The 16,119-nt window shown below is 60.8% G+C and overlaps 1 protein-coding gene across 3 annotated transcripts; it reads right to left on the bottom strand.

Annotated features, from left to right (window-relative positions):
* Window positions 1–67: 67 nt before the first annotated feature.
* On the bottom strand, window positions 68–14,330 carry LRP3 (LDL receptor related protein 3). 3 transcript variants are annotated; one of them, XM_024237879.3, is made up of 7 exons: window positions 13,757–14,330; window positions 11,846–11,893; window positions 4,711–4,849; window positions 2,855–3,069; window positions 1,344–2,460; window positions 979–1,111; window positions 68–725 (listed from the first exon to the last, which is right to left on the bottom strand). In XM_024237879.3, exons 1-7 carry the CDS (start codon window positions 13,827–13,829, stop codon window positions 138–140), a joined length of 2,313 nt encoding a protein of 770 aa, XP_024093647.1. In that variant the 5' UTR covers window positions 13,830–14,330; the 3' UTR covers window positions 68–137. The 3 variants fall into 3 exon arrangements, with proteins under 3 accessions (XP_024093647.1, XP_054394822.2, XP_054394823.2); XM_054538847.2 differs by having other exon boundaries at window positions 4,711–4,884; window positions 13,757–14,130; XM_054538848.2 differs by lacking the exon at window positions 4,711–4,849 and having other exon boundaries at window positions 13,757–14,130.
* Between the last annotated feature and the right edge of the window lie 1,789 nt (window positions 14,331–16,119).

The following is a 16,119-nucleotide window of genomic DNA, read 5'->3' as shown; positions in this document are numbered from 1 at the left end:
CTGGCTGAGGGCCCAGCCCCTCCGCTGGGGTCCCCGGAGGGCCTCTCCATAAGAAAGGACGCAGAGGCAGGGTAGAAATGACTGTGTATTCCCTGGTTACAAAGCGGGGCTGTGGCGGTCACCAGCGAGCCCAGCGGTCAACAGACCAACAGGGCCTCATCATCGCTGGCCTCCAGCATTGGGGAGCAGGGGGGCGGGGGGCTCCTGCAGACCCCCAGTGGCTCTGGCGAGTGGGGGCCCAGGGTGCTGCTGGCAGTGGAGACCTGGGGGTGCGGGTCCTGGGCTGAGCAGGGCTCCCGAGGTGCATCCGCAGGAGCTGGGCCGTCTGCCAGTGGCTCCCTGCAGACCTTTCTGTCCTTGTCCACGGGCCTGCACTCTGGGTCTCGCAGGCCCGAGGGCAAGGGTGGCCCTGAAGGTCCCACCTCCGGTGCATGGCCGGGGGCACTGGGGGGCCCGTCTCCGGCCGCCCTGGTGCTGCCTGTGTCCATGAGCGGTGCTGGGGGGTCGGGGGCAGCCCCTGGAGCAGGCTGGAGGAACCCATCGCCCAACACGGTCTGTGAGGGGCGTGCTGCGGTCAGCAGTGGGATGTGGCCTCGGGGCGCCCGCGGCCGGTGAAAGAGCCGGTTCCAGAGGCGGCCGAGGCGGCGGCGGGAGGGCCCCCGGCGGGAGGCGTGCCGACGCATCTGTCTCCGCATGGCTGTGCGAAGATTCTGCAGCACAGAGGCCTGTGGGGTGGAGCGGGGTGGGGGCGGGGGGATGCGGCTGAGGGGGCAGCCAGGCTGCTCAGGCGCAGGAGTCAGCACACCCCCAAGGGACCTGAGACCCGCGAGACCACCTTGTCCACCCCCCAACCTGGCCATGGGCCCCCAGGTCACCCTGCCCAGGCCTTGCCTCCCGGTCCTGTGACCCCTGGACCAGCCTACTCCGCATACTGTCCCAAGTGGCCCCGGAGGGGCCTCACGCCCTCCGGGGGCTCACCTGGGACGCACTGTAGACAGGGAAGTCCTCCACGGGTGGAATGAGGCCCTGGGCGATGAGCTGACCGTAGGATGGGGGTGCCTCCCGCCGCACGAACTCAGCCTCCATGCGCGTCATCTGGGTCTCGAAGGCCCTAGAAGCAGTGGGCGGAGGGCAACATGGCTAGGCTGCCCGGGACCTGCAGCAGCAACAGGATTCCGGGACTACCCTCCACCCAGACAGCACAAGATGTAGGGACCCCAGTGTGCACCAGAGCAGCCTCCACGTAGCTAGTCCCGGCCCCCATTTGCAAACCCACAGCTGCGGGGACAGCCAGCCTGGGCGATGAAGAAGCCCGGTCCCCTGGCTGCGGGCACAGCGCCCACCTGTACTCCTGCGTGCGCAGTGAGTAGAGCTTGAAGGCGCAGCCCAGCGCAATGACCAGCAGCAGGCCGCACACCAGGCTGCCGATAAGCGCCGCCGTGATGACCTTGCGGGGCACGGCGGCCAGGCACCCGTGCTCATCGCTGCCGTCCTGGCAGTCTTCCTGGCCGTCACAGCGCCACGTCTCGAAGATGCACAGGTTGGTACCGCAGTGGAAGGTGCCGGGCTGGCAGGAGAAGCAGTTCTTCTCATCGGCGCCGTCGGGACAGCTTTTCTGGTTGTTGCAGCGGTCGGCAGGCGTGTAGCACAGACCACTGCCACCCTCGCAGGGGTACTGGTCGGGCGGGCAGGCAGGGCAGCCCTGCTCGTCTCGGCCGCTGGCACAATGCCACCAGCCATCGCAGCGCTGTGGCTCCGAGAAGCAGCCCTGGTCGCCCGGGCTGCCCCCGTCACTGTCACTACTGCTCCCACACGGCTGCTCCCAGGGGAGGCAATAGCCCTTCACCTGGTAGGTGGCATTGAAGCCGTGGCCGGCGCTGCGGGCGCGCGCGTGGTAGGCCACGGTGAGGCGGCCCTGGGCGGCCTCCAGGCTCACGGGCCGGTGGTTGCTGCGGTAGGACAGCGTCTGCAGCAGGCGGTCCCCGCGCTCGCCCAGGCCCTCGTATACTTGCACGTAGTCGTCATAGCCCAGCCGCAGTTCCAGCTGCAGCAGCACCCGCCGGGAGTCCTGTGTGTCCACCAGCCACGTGCAGTGAAGGTCTGAGGGCCCGCGGGCGGCGCCGAACAGGTCTGGGGAGGCAAACGAGCCGTAGAAGCTGCCCAGCCGCCGGCCGCACGCCAGGTCGGGGCAGCCCGCCTCATCCGAGCCGTCGCCGCAGTCCTGCAAGCCGTCACAGCGCCGCTCCACAGGCAGGCAGCGGGTGGAGCGCGCCCCGCTGCATGGGAAAGTCCCCCCGGGGCACAAGCTGCCCGGAGGCTCGGAGGCGGGCGCCGAGCAGTTGCCCTCATCAGAGCCGTCTCCACACTCGTCCACCGTGTTGCACTGCCACGGGCCGGGCAGGCACTTGCCGTTGTCACAGCGGAACTCATCTGCCTGGCAGGATGCCTGGCCCAGCTTCCCTGTGGGGTGGAGATGTAGCAGGGGACAGTCAGGAAACAGAAGAGCCTCCCTTCAGCCAGGGGGCCTGGGGCCAAAAGCGGGCAGGTGGTTCCCCATCACTGTGGAAGCAGAGAACCCTCCAACACCAGGGTGGGCTCAGTCCCTGACCTGAGCCTGGGGTTAGGGGTGAGTTCCCACAACTAGCCAAGACTGGGAAGTGGGGCCAGTGACCTTGAGAGGTCCCAGGCATCCGCATGCCCAGTCCTGCCACTGTCCTGAGATTGACAGGGCAGTCAGGGGACATCCCACAGGGAGCCGGGGCCCTGTGGAGGGTGCTGCCCCTGTGGGCCGGGAGCCTATGGGCATGCACGGTGTGCTCCGTTGGTGTCCTGCTTGCCCTGCGGCCGCCATCACCTCGGATGTAAGACAGACGGAAGCCCTGGGCCTGGCCGGAGCTGGAGGCGTCTGAGTGGAAGAAAATCCAGACATGGTCGCGGGCAGAGATGAAGGCAGGTGGGATGGCGGAGCCACAGAGGCGGAAGGCCTCCTGGCGGGGTGGGGCTGCTGGGCCCAGCAGGAGCCAGTCCAGGGAGCACTGGTGGGACTCCTCCACGTCAAAGTTGCGGAAGCTGCAGGGGGGCGGAGAGGACCCAGACATGAGACGGTAGGTGGGACCTCTATGGCCAACGACCAGCAGGGAGTGGTCAGGCTGGAGCCACGGCCAGGATAGCCAGCCCTGTCCTGGCCGGCCACCCCGCTCTTCATGTTCCAGACTGCCTGGTTCCTCCACTCCCAGCCACTCTGTCCCCACACTGTCCCCATCCAGGTGTGCACAGGAGGCGCCATGAAGAATTGTGACATCCATGCAGGTCATTTCCAGCTCTGCTGCGGCTCCCCTTCCCTCCATCAGTGCACATGGCACCCCCAGCCCGAAGCCAAAGTGGAGCAGGAAGTCAAGAGCCCCCCGCCCCGACACCCTCCCCGAAAGGGCAGAGGCCCAGGAGCCCAGAACCCTCCACCTCGGGACCACTGGGATGGGCCCAGCACAGTCCCAGGCACGGGAAGTGAGGGTGAGACTGTGCCCATGGGGCTGACCAAGGCTGCAGCAGGTTGACAGCTTGTCATCTCCAGAGATACACTGGCCCTGAACCACCTGGCCCTTGGGGAAACTGAGGCACAGAGACTAGGACAGACCCTGCCCGTGCCCATCACATCTTCATGCATTGCAGCTATGGAGTAAGTCAGGGGTTGCGCCTTTTGGGCTCTGGCATTTAGGAAAACTATGGCAGATGGAACCTATAGTGACTCCTCAGCCAAATGTCCCTGTGACCCCCCCTGGCCAGTACCACCGCTCGCTGCCTGGCCCCCTTCCCCTCTGCATGTCCCTGCAGCTCGAGCACCTGGGCTTTGCCTGATTCACTCCTCTCCCCAAGGCCCCCTCCAGAAACCATGCTCTGGGCTCAGTGCCAGCCTGGCCCCCAGCCACCCCTGCAGGACAGAGAGGACACCTCTGCCACCTCAGAGACATCAGACCATGTCCACCAGTCCCAGGCTGTGTTCCCAGTGGCCTGTGTGCTGGCCCCGCCTTCCTGGCAGGGCTGAGTGACTGAGAGCCCCCACACCCCATGAACAAGGCTCAAACCAGGAAGAGGTCCAGCTTGGGCACCTTGCCACAGAGGCCTGTGGAGACCCAGAGCACTGGACACACTTGTGTGCATTCACATGTGCACATACATGCTTACGGCTCACGCATGGTTACACCTGTTATCTTACACTCATGCACACATACATGCTGTCTGCACCTTTGCAGGCATGGCTCGTGCACATACATGTGCTCACACATGCAGTCTCTCACATGTGTCCTTTATGTCTCCTCCGACATGGGCTTTTCCATGTACACAAGCACACGTGTGTTCACATACATGCACACACACCTACTTACATGTGCTCGCATGCATGCACACACCACACACCTGCTCAAATACCTACACACGCCTACCTCACACACGCACACATCTGCATGCACACACCTACTCACAAATGCTCACACACGCACACACCCACACACCTCTTCACACCTGCTCACACATGAGCGCTCACACACACCTCACTCATATGCTCACACACATGCACATGATCCCACACCTGCTCACACACATGTACACCCTCAGGCGTGTGCCCTCCACACCTGCTCACACACACACATTCTCACCCACCCCATGCACGTGGGCCCACGTTGATTCCTTCCGACACCCCCAGGGCGCCCCTACCTGATGGTAATCATGTCACCACGGTCGCCCTGGATGTACCAGCTGCAGTTGGTGCCTGGCGGGTAGTTGAGGGGCCAGGCCGGGCTGTAGATGACCCCACGCCGCTCTGTGTGCTGCTCCAGCTTCCCACTGCAGGCCGCTGTTGGGAGAGGAGGCCGAGAAAGGCTGGCCCGTCTTTGGTTGGGAAGCGGGTTGCAGTTGGGGGAAGCGGGCTTCAGCACAGGCCTCCCCCATGATGGGATCGAGTCCAGCCAAGGGTGGCCATGGCCAAGGGCAAGGCCACAACTTGTGACTTCATGGAGGTGGTGTGTACCGGAGGCCAAGGAGGGCCCCCTAGACTTGGGGCAGCTGTAGCCCCCAACCCTACACAGTGAGCTACAGCCTAGGTCCTGTCCCCCGCATCTCTGGCAGAGCTGGGAGAAAACCCACCAACAATCCCTCCTGCCAGCCGGCACCTCCAAGGTGTAGCCTCGTGGCCTCGGGTCGGTGGAAAATCCCACACCCCTAGGCCTGCCCAGCCGGCATAGCCCATCCTGCGATGGCCCCTTGCCTGCCTTCCCTGAGGCTTTGCTCACTCAACAAGTATTTACTGAGCACCTACTATGTGCCAAGCATGCATGGTAGGCACACTGAGTAAGGCAGGAATAAGGCCTGCTCTATGGAACTCATAGGCTGGGGGTGGGAGCAGAGGACTTTACGCAGAACCCCTCAGTGGAATGAAGATCCTACAACAGGCCTGAAGAGAGGTGGCAAAGTCCAGCTGTGGCTGGAAACGCCACCTGGATCTAATCACACCCTGTGCAGAATTTGGGTTTTATCCTGAGTACAAGTGGAAAGCCACCAAAGGTAGATCTAGGAGCCAGGTGAGGAAACAGGCTCAGAGAGGGTCAGCGACTTGCCTGGGGCCACACAGCTAGGAAGGGGCAGAGTCAGGAATCACCGTAGTCCTCTGGGGGCCTCAGCTTCTCACTGCAGCACTGAGCCAGCATGCACTCGTGGAGTGCCAACTGTATACCGCTCAGGTTGAGCAAAGCATCACACCCGCCAGCTCAAAGGAGGAGCCCTCCATGCCCAGCCCTGTGGGCCTTGCTTTAATCCATCCATTCTCCATGCTCTCTGCTTCTAAACCATCCAGGACAGTGTGGTGAGCCTGCCCTGCCCCGCTGTGCCCTGGCCCTCCCAGGACCAGGCGGCTGGCCCCTGCACTTGACCATACCTCCCACCCCACAGCACCCTGACCCTTCCCCGCGCTGGTCCATCTGATTCTCACAACAGCCTGAGATGAGGGCAGGGCCCATTTTGCAGATGGAAAAACTGAGGCGAGGGACGACCCTTTTCCCGAGCCCAGTGACACTCTCTCCTCACTCTCCCATGGCTGGCCCCTGGCACCGTGACCTTGCAAGCCGAGTTCTCTCTGGTTCTCAGCAAGACTCTCTGGCACCCAGCTGCAGGAAAGGAAGGAGAGCCCTCTGGCTGCCTCCCATGCTCTCAGAACAAAACCACAATTCACTGCAGCAGCCCCAGCCCCCTCCCTGCCCCACACTCTGCCTCATCCCTCCCATAACCCCCAGCCCCCCGGACCTCTCCGATCTCTCACATTGGAGGGGACTTTGCCCTGGAGGCCCTGGTGGTCCCTAGTGGGTGCCATCCCCACCTTCTTATCCCGTTCACGGACTCCTCAGCTTCCACCCCCAGCTCCGAGGTCCCCTTCCCAGGGAAGCCCTCCAGGCTGCCCCCCGCAGAGCTCCAGCCTTCCATCCCTCCCCCCAGCCTCGGCCACAGAGCATTTCCCTTTTGTTGTTGGGACTGATGGATGAACGTCACACAGGCAGGCAGGGCCGTGCCATGTCCCGGGACCCTGCACAGTGCCTAACGCATGGCAGGTGCTCCAGAGATGTGGGTCCCTGAGTGGACGGGTCCGTCTGAGGACCTGCTGGGCAGCTGGAGCCATAAGCTGAGAGCTGAAGCCCCTTCCCCTGGAGGCCTACTAGGACCATGAAGGCTCAGGTGAGCCAGGACTGTGACGAATAGGGAGCTGGTAACCCCCATGGACAACTCATGAGAGCATCAAGGATAAGAACAGAACTCTTGGTCCTAAAGCAAGGCTGGCCACCACCGCGTCAGCATCAGACCCTTGACAGTCCCGGGTCAGTGAGGTACAAGCCAGCGCCTCTCCACCTGGAACTCACACATGGCCCTGGGAGGCAGCCCCCACAATGAGCCTCCGATCCTGCCCCAGAAATAGGGCACTGTACACCCTGCTCCCAGCCCGGAAGGGCAGGAGATAAACTACCAGAAAGGAGTCTCAGGGTGCAGCCACCCAAACATGCAAAGTGGCCCCGGCCCCAGCCTGGTTCCCTTTGCCGGGTGAGGCTACTGGCCATGAGGACCTCACAGAGCCCTGAGGTCCTGAACTGGGATTCCTTGGAAGGTATAGGGTTAAGAAATCCAAAAGAGGCCGGGTGCAGTGGCTCACGCCTGTAGTCTCAGCACTTTGGGAGGCCGAGGTGGGGGGATCATTTGAGGTCAGGAGTTTGAGACCAGCCTGACCAACATGGCAAAACCCCATCTCTACTAAAAGTACAAATGTTAGCCAGGTGTGGTACTGGGCATCTGTGATCCCAGCTATTCGGGAGGCCAAGGCAGGAGAATCGCTTGAACCCAGGAGGCGGATGTTGTGGTGAACCAAGATCACACCACTGCACTCCAGCCTGGGTGATAGAGCAAGACTTTTTCTCCAAAAAAATTTTTAAAAAATAAGGAAATCCAAAAGAAGAGATCTTTCCCATTGGAGGGGGCCAAACAGGAGGTTCCACAGAAGGGAAGGCCCAGTGAGGCTGGAGTGGTATGGTCCCCCATATTGCATCTCTAAAGCGCATGCTAAGCTGAAGTGTCAGCCTCTGAGTCAGCATGGCTGGGAACCTACCCTGTTCACCTTTCTGCTGAGGGGTAAAAACCTGTGAGGTCCCCTGTCCTGGAGGACAAGGCCGGGGGCAGGGCAAGGCGCTGTCCATTCCTAGCCAGCCCCAGAGGCCTCTCCTAGGGGACAGACATAGACCTGCCCCTCTCCTTGGGGCCCTTGGGGGCCAGGTGTCTCACCCACGCTTTCTGGGAAAAGCCAGGTGTCACCTGCCACCTTTCTCTCTTCCTACTCACCTCAGCCAGAACCCTTCTCCCTCGTAGACCTATGTCTGACCCCTTCATCAGGGGTTGGGAGGCCACCAGCCACATCAGGAGCAGAGGAAGGGACAACTGCCAGCTGCTCTGCCTCTCAGCAAAACCCTGACAACGGGTGCCTCCAAACAGCCTCACCCCTGGGCGTCCCCCGGAAATTTCCACATCAGGGAAACTTGGTTAAACTGTTTGCTCTTCTCCAAAGCGGGTTGGCAGAGACCAAGATGGGTGCAGCAGCAGTGCAGCCTCATGCAGAGGGGATGGGAGGCAGGAGGGAGGCTGGGCTCTGTGCAGGGAGCTGCAAGTTCTAGGCAGGGACTCCTTTTTTTTTTTTTTTTTTTTTTTCTGAGACAAGATCTTGCTCTGTCTCCCAGGCTGGAGTGCAGTGGTGCGATCACAGCTCACTGCAGCCTCAACTTCCAGGCTCAAGTGATCCTCCCACCTTAGCCTCCCAAAGTGCTGAGACTACAGGTGTGCCCCACCATGCCCAGCCTAGGCAAGAACCCTGCTTGACCTGAGGCAGACGTGCATGTGGTGGGGGACGGGGTCAGGGGTTGCCAATGAGGAGGGGGATCTCCAGGAATGCCTCGTGGAGGTGAGGTTCATGACAGGCTGTGTAGCAGCGGGCAGGCAGTGAGGGGAGATGGGAGGACTGCAAGATTTGCAGGATAATGGGGAAGAGGGAGGGGTTCGGAGGTGTTGGGGGCTGTCGAGAGGTCTGTCTGAGCTTCAGCTGGAGGTGACCTGCCTTCTCTCAGGCAGAAGATGGCCTGGGCCCTCAAAGCCACAGTGGCCCACATAAGTAGGGAAGGAATGACTGGGCACTTTCGGGCAGGTGTCCTTTCCTGGTCCAAAGAGTCATCAAATATTCCTGACAGGACACTGCAAGGCCTGAGGAAGCACAATTTGCAGATCCAATTTCCAAAGTTGATCAATACCCCTGCCAACCTGCCTGGTGTAATCCGACGACGGGGAGCTGGGAGTCCCACCCCAGACGTGCCGGGGAAGCTGCCAGCTGCCTGCAAACTGCATGAAGCCCCTGCCCAGGCCCTCCCCGTTGGGGCCACAGTAGCTTCAGGGCTGAGCCCAGAGGCCGGGGGGATGCAGGAGGTGTTCTGACCAGTCAGGGCCCGACATACCTGGGCTTAGGATGGGGTTTGCTGAGGGGTAAAAACCTGTGAGCTCCCCAGGCAGCCCTGCCAGACCCTCTGGAGCAACTGAGCCTAGTGAGGGTGGAGAAGGGGCTGGGGGAATGTTTCCCAATCCAGGGTCCCACACAGCACGAATCCCAGGGAAAGCCCTGGAAATGCAGAGTCATGGAGCCGTGGTGAGAGGTGGGTACCTTGGGCCACCTGCAGGTGGTAATGCTGGAGGTGTCAGAAGTGGACTCTGGGACAGCTAGGGTCCCAGACCACCACCCATGGCCTTGCACGCTGGGCGTGCAGCTCCCATCACAGAGGGCACCAGGGGTGAATAGCAGCCCCTAGAGTTTGGCAACGTGGACCCTGCTGGTGCCTGAGGTCTTGACAGCTAAGGACAACCAAACACAAGGACCTGGACAGTGTCCTCTTCGCCCAAGCTCCATGAGTGGCCCTAGTCCCCGGGGAAGCACTTTTCTAAAAGTGGAGTATATGCACATTTGGGGTGACACACCCACCAGCAGGAGGGTGTCCTGGAGCTCACATTCATAAGTTGTGACACCCTCATTCCCCCTTCCCCTGACTCTACCATGGCCACAGACATCTGACCCAGGCTGGGCCAGTCAGCCTTTTCCTGGAAATTGGAATGGGAGACTGGGCCACCATCAGCTGTGTGGACCGGGACAGCAGACAGGGCTGGGGCTAGGTCAGCACTGAGCAAGGTCCGGCCCTGGGCCAGCCCAAAGCATCAGAGGAGGCCGGGCTCCTGAGAGCACAGCTCAGGGCGGAGAGAGAGGGAAAGAGGCCCAAGCCTGCCAGAGGAGCCAGTGAGCACAGCTTCTGTGCACCCTGGGCCTCCCCTTCGACCACAGCAGGAGTCCCGCTGCCTGACAGCTCTGGGTCCTTTCTCCAGCAAGCCGGGCCCTGCACAGAACTAGAAACCCAGGCACCTCCTGCCCCACCGAGCAGAGCAGCAGGCAACAAACAAGTCAGAGGCCCCCATTGTTCTTCCTGGCTGCACCTTGACCTCAGGTTTTGGTTTTGGTTTTACAGACAGGGTCTCTCTCTGTCACCCAGGCTGGAGCACAGTGGAGCCATCATAGCCCACTACAATCTCAAACTCCTGGGCTCAAGCGATCATCCTGCCTCAGTCTCCCGAGTAGCTAAGACTACAGGCACATGCCACCGTGCCCAGCTAATTTTCAGATTTTTTTTTGTAGAGATGGAGTCTCACTATGTTGTTCAGGCTGGTCTCAAACTCCAGGACTCAAGCATTCTCTTGCCTCAGCCTCTCAAAGTGCTGGGATTACAGGCATGAGCCACCACACCCAACCAGACTTAACATTTTTATGGAAATACTTATGCTTACTTTAATACCTTTTTATGGGTTGTTGGAAATGGCAGTATATAGGCGGAATTAGCAAGAGATGCAGAGGTCTATGGGGGCTTATCAACGATAGAACAGGCTCCCTGAGGCCCCTCTCAGACTCTCCAGGAGGCACTGAGGGCCCCGGGGGGCCTGGGCTTATCCACTTGCCAACCCCAGCAGCCCCTTAACTCCAGTAGTGGAGGATGGATGGGCTTGGCCGCCCCTCCAGCTCTTGATGGTCTTTGCTGTGCTCGGGACTAGGCTAGAGCTTAAAGACAGCCAGCGGCTGGACAGACCCACGCCAACAGGTAGAGGCGGGGGCAGCGTGCTCACTGTGTCCTCTCGGATTCTGTATGTACTTTTGGCCAAAATGTTTACCTCTCTCTTGCAAGTCAGCTGCCTGAAACTCACCTTTCACCTGCCACTGATGCTAGGCCACGCCCTCCACCCACCTTCTTATCTAACCTCCCACACCAAGCCAATATCTTCCCTTCCCTGAAGCACCCCCAGACCCACTACCAGGCAACCAGTGGGCACCCCCATAGCCCAAGCCCAGCAGAATGACTCAATCCAGCCAATCCTAAACTGTTTACTCTGCCCTGCCTTGACTTTCTTTTTTTTTTTTTTAAGAGACAGAGTCTTGCTCTGTTGCCCAGGCTGGAGTACAGTGATGTGATCTCAGCTCACTGCAACCTCTGCCTCCCAGGTTCAAGCGATTCTCCTGCCTCAGCCTCCCGAGTAGATGGGATTATAGCTACTTTTTAGTAGAGGTGGGGTTTCGCCATGATAGCCAGGCTGGTCTCGAACTCCCAAGCTCACTCAATCCACCCACCTCTGTTCACCTCCCAAAGTGCTGGGATCACAGGCGTGAGCCACAGCACCTGGATGTCTCGACTTTCCCATTGAAGCTGTGATGCAGCTTCTAACTTACACCTTTCTTCCACCCCTGCTCCTGCTTGTCCAAATCTAGTAATTCCCAGGTGGCCCTGCATGGCGTGGCATGTCCCCTCCTTTCAAGAAAATTAATAAAGCCTTCTTTCCCTGGCACGGGCCTCTTTGTGTCACCCCTCAGTCATACCCCTATAAATTAAATCCTAGGAAGCCCACGGCCTGGGTGAGGCACAAGATGTCAATTCCACAGGACCCTCAGCAGCTTGCCAGTGGTATAAAGCCACCGCGTGCCAGGCACCGCACTAAGAGCTTGCCTTACTGGCTCATGGAATACTAAGAGCCAGGTTTTGAGTAGACCTTGTTATTTCATCTCCTTTACAGGTGAGGAAACTGAGGCTCAGACAAGTTGAAGCCTGTCCAAAGCCAAACAGCTCCTTTGTGATGTAGAAAAGATGCACACAGGAACTCGGGGTAGTGCCAGGACCCTGAAGGCCTGTCCTCAGGGACCACTCACCCAAAAGGGACCGAAGGAGTGGAGGAAGGAGAGAAAATGCTTACTTACCTAAGGCAGGAACCGCACTGCTGAGTCTCCCGGTGAGAAAGATGTTCACTGTGGGAGATACAAAGAAAGGGTCAGGGGTCCCACATACCTGCTGGGGACCAGCAGCAGCCCATGAGGGACACCACAGCTAAACCCAAGGCTGGCCCGCTGGTCCCCTTCCTCTTACAGGGCAAGGCCCAGAGCGCAGCCCAAGACTGCCCATCAAGAGGGCCCCTACCACCTCACCCCCACCTCCTGCCTCCAGTTCTGTTATCCAGGCTGGAGTGCATAGCTCACTGCAGCTTCAAACTCCTGGGCTCAAGCAATCCGCCCACCTGATCCTCCCAAGTAGCTAGAACTACAGGTGTGCACCACTATGCCTGGTTATTTTTTTATTTTTTATTTTTGTAGAGATGAGGTCTCACTGTGTTGCTCAGGCTGGTCTCAAACTCCTGGCCTCAAGCAAAATTCTCTTGCCTTGGTCTCCGAAAGTGCTGGGATTACAGGCACCTGCCACCGTGCCCTGGCCTGCTCCTACAACTTTGAAGGGCTTCCCCCTCCAAGGGGCTTTGCTCGCCCAGCAGCAGCGGGGGCAGGAGGGGAGGCAGTTCTGATAATCCCCATTTACAGGGCACGCAGCTAGTGACGGAACCATCCTCTTCCCCCATGCCACGCTGACCTTGAGAAGGAAAGCCACCCCTCAAGCGCCCACCTCCATGGGGTTTGGCCCTTACTTTCACCTTCTGCTCTGGCCCGGGCGGGGTGGGGGGTTACGGGCCCAGAGTCGGGTGGGGGTGGGGGGAAGCCCAACTTCCCGCGGTTCAGGATGCGGGTCAGATCCCGCCTGGCCAGGAAGTAGGAACCGCTGCCCCCACCCAGGACACCCAGGCCCCCTGGACAGAGCCAGGCCAAAGTTCCTGAGCACGGAGCGCCTGTCCCCCTGCCCTGCTCACCAGGGATGCCAGCACCCAGCAGCTCAGAGCCCAGCACACATGACCCCGCACCGAGGTTGGGGTGGGCGCCCTGGGGTTACACCCTCAAGGCTCCCCAGTGGCACATTCCCATTGAGCCAGGCTCACACAGCTGGGGCACGGGCCTCGGAGCTCCCTGAGGCCTGGGGGTGATTACTTTGTCATTTCAGTGGCTTCAGCAAACCTGTCAGGTTACAGAGCCTTCACTGGTGACATCACAGGGTGTCCCCTAATGACCCCCAGTTCTTATAATGGCCTCCCTCCTTCATCACAGTAAATAAAGGAGCCATGTGTGTTGGGGATTTAACTCCTTCTCCTCTCGCCTACACAGAGCGCTGGAAAGCTGGACAGAAAAACTCCCGAACAGGGCGGGAGCCCCTCCCACCCCATGCCTGGCCTTGACCGGTCCCCGGCCCAACCCAAGCACCCTCCTAAACTGAACAGGCCTGCCCGGGGGCTGAGAGACACAAAGGGAAAACAGGAGTCCCCTGGAAGCCGCCTCCACACTGGCACCCTCCTCCAGCCCTGCCCCGCACCCCGAGTCCCCATCTGCGGCTTACACCAGCCCCCACCCCAACTCCGGGCCGGAAACAGTTTCTTCTTCAGGGGACAGCCGGCCTGGCCTTTGTCCCCAGCTCCCGGGGCCCCCTCGCCTCCAGGCTCAGCGCGGGCGGGCCGGGTTGAAGGCTGCCGCCTGCACGAAGGGCCGCCTGCCAGCGCTCAGCCCGGGCTGCGGGCGCTACTCCGAGCGGGGCGGGAGCCGGGGCTGCGCCACCAGAGTCGCCCTCCCAGGCCCGGGGCCAGGCGGGCAAGCGGTGCTGGCCGCTCTCTGGGTCTCCGCGCGGGAGCCACCGCGGTGCGGGGCCTCGGGATGCCGCGGCCGGAGAGGGGGTCGGTCAGGGCGCGGCGCGGACTGCCACGCGGGGGACCCGGATCTGCCCGGCCCGCGCGGCCCACTCACCCAGACAGACGACGGCCAGCTGCGCCCGGGCGCCCGGCGCGCCCTCCAGCCCCGCGGCCGCGCGCTTCTCCATGCCGGGCCCGGCCGCCCGCGGGCGCCGCCTCCTGCCCCGCGGCTCCGGCTCCGGTTCCGGCTGCGGCTCCGGCTCTGGCTCTGGCTGCGGCTCGGGCTAGGGCTCGGGCTCCGGCTGGCGTGGCTGCTGCGGCCCGGGTGCAGGCGGCGGCTCCCGAGGCGTCTTTGTGCGGTGGCGGTGCAGGCCCGTAGCGCGCGCGGGGCCACATCGGCCGCGGCGTCACGGGCCCCGCGGGGTCTCAGCGGCGGCCGCCAGGGAAGACCCCCGCCCGCCGCTGCCCCCGCGCCCCGGGAGCCCCGCCGCGGCCGGCCTGGGCCCGGGGACCCCCGGCGCGCCCATGCCCCGCGGCGCGCAGCCCGCCCGGCCCCGGCGTCCCCGGGCCGCCCCGCGCTGCGCTCAGCCCGCCCGGCCGGATGCCGCCGGTAGAGCGTCCGTGGGTCTGTCAGTCCTCCCGCCCGGCCCCTCGCCCGCGCCCGGAGCCTAGAGGCCGCGCTGCGCCAGCCACGTGACGCGCCCGCCGAGCCGCAGTGGCGCTGGCTGGGCGGGCGGAGGCGGCTGGGGCGGGCCGGGGGCGCACGCCCCGCCTCGGGGTGCTGGACAGCTCTGCGCACCAGCCCCGCCCTGCCCGTGCCCCCCGCCGCGCTCCCCGCGCTCCAGCCTAGCGCTCCAGGCATCCGGTGCTCGCCTGGCCTCCTCCCGGGCCCACGAATTGATTCCTCCTGGAGCCGGCTGTGCTGGGGAGGGCCGGGGAGCGAGGATTGGGAAAAGGTGGGAGAGAGAGGGCTGCTTAGGGGACCTCATAGGGGTGGCACAAGGCTAAGGCCTGTCTTCTTCGTGAGGTGTCCCTGTTCCTGCCCCTCCGCTTCTTTCATTTGCCACAGTCCAAGTGCCCTGTCACATCTCTAAGAGGAACCCCTTGTGCCGAGCAAGACCTGTCAGGGGACATTGGTGAACACACCAGAGGCCTCTGGAGATCTCCCAGGTCCCCCTGAGCCCACCCTGTTACCCACTATCCTCGTGAGGCCGGGGACTTGGGAGGAGGCCTGCTTCTTAGGCTGGGGGTGCCCTCTGGAGAGCTGCCCACCAAGAGGTTGAGTCCAATGAGGCAGGAACCAGGAGAGACAGGGGGAAGGTTTGAGAAGGCCATTTAGGGCCAAGACGGATGTGAAATCAGAGGTCCCCAAAGGCTCCATGGCACAGCGGGCCCACCAACCTGAGCTGAGGCTCCCAACCCTTTTCTAACACCCCCAGATCCTCATTTGATATTCTCCGTTTATGGAGAGAAGGTTGAGAGAAACTGATGGTCCGTTAGTGAAAGCGTAGACAGTCACTCACTCATTCACTCGCACTGTGCAGGTTGATTGGATTTTAATAAAAAATGGGGGGAAGAAAAATCCTTTTAGTTTTTCTGGGTTCTCTTATTCTCTCTCTTCTAATTCCTTTGGTGATTTTTCCAAAGCAGACTTCTTAGGAAATGTATTAAAGATGTAAAAATCAAATAACAAGATACATTACATATTGATGCCATAGAGCACTAGCCTATGTGTAATTTGGTTTCAGAATTTCCTCAGACTGCTGACTGCGGAAGAGCAGGCATTTATTTACGCATGGCAAAAATGCTCAACAGAGGCAGGGGCAATGGTAGGGTGGATCTGCGGTTTGTTCGTTTGTTGTTGTTGTTGCTGCTGCTGCTGCTGCAGCTGCTTCTTAGTTTTTTTAGAGACAGAGTCTCACTTTTTCACCCAGGCTAGAGTGCAGAGCTGCAACCATAGCTCACTGTACCCTCAAACTCCTGGGCTCAAGCAATCCTCCCACCTCAGCCTCCCAAGTAGGTGGGATGACAGGTGTGCACCACCATGTCAGGCTAATTTTTTCATTTTTTTGTAGAGACAAGGCCTTGCTCTGTTGCCCAGGCTGGAGTGCAGTGGTGTGATCATGGCTCACTGCAACCTCAAACTCCTGGACTCAAGGGATCCTCTTGCCTCAGCCTCCCAAAGTGCCAGGGTTACAGACAGGACCCACCACACCTGGCCAAAATATGCGGTTTTGCTGAAGATGCTGCCTGCTTCAATGCATGTTTTGCACGTTATGTAAGGAATCTAGGGTCCAGACCAATGACCAATATGGGAACCATGTTGGAGGCTGAAGCAAAAGAAAAATGTGAGCCCCTAGACACACTTATCAAAATATCCTCCCATATTTTGAACCAAGTGGAAAGGCTAAGAAAAGCTCTACAATCGCAACATGACTTTATCTAAATTTCCATGCTCCCCAATCTATGCACATCCCA

The sequence above is a fragment of the Pongo abelii genome, chromosome 20 (assembly GCF_028885655.2).
Source record: "Pongo abelii isolate AG06213 chromosome 20, NHGRI_mPonAbe1-v2.0_pri, whole genome shotgun sequence".
Taxonomy (NCBI): domain Eukaryota; kingdom Metazoa; phylum Chordata; class Mammalia; order Primates; family Hominidae; genus Pongo; species Pongo abelii.
The sequence above is the reverse complement of the archived record's forward strand: the minus strand, read 5'-3'. Positions and strand labels throughout refer to the sequence as shown.

What these genes read in the sequence shown, in the direction of transcription:
- LRP3 (XM_054538847.2), bottom strand. Translation starts at nt 14,037, where the DNA reads ATGTGGCCCCGCGCGCGCTACGGGCCTGCACCGCCACCGCACAAAGAC. An exon ending in CAGTGCGGTTCCTGCCTTAG is followed by an intron (nt 4,885 to 11,845) that starts GTAAGTAAGCAT and finishes TCCCAACCAAAG; the next exon opens with ACGGGCCAGCCTTTCTCGGC. An exon ending in GGTGACATGATTACCATCAG is followed by an intron (nt 3,070 to 4,710) that starts GTAGGGGCGCCC and finishes GCCCCCCTGCAG; the next exon opens with CTTCCGCAACTTTGACGTGG.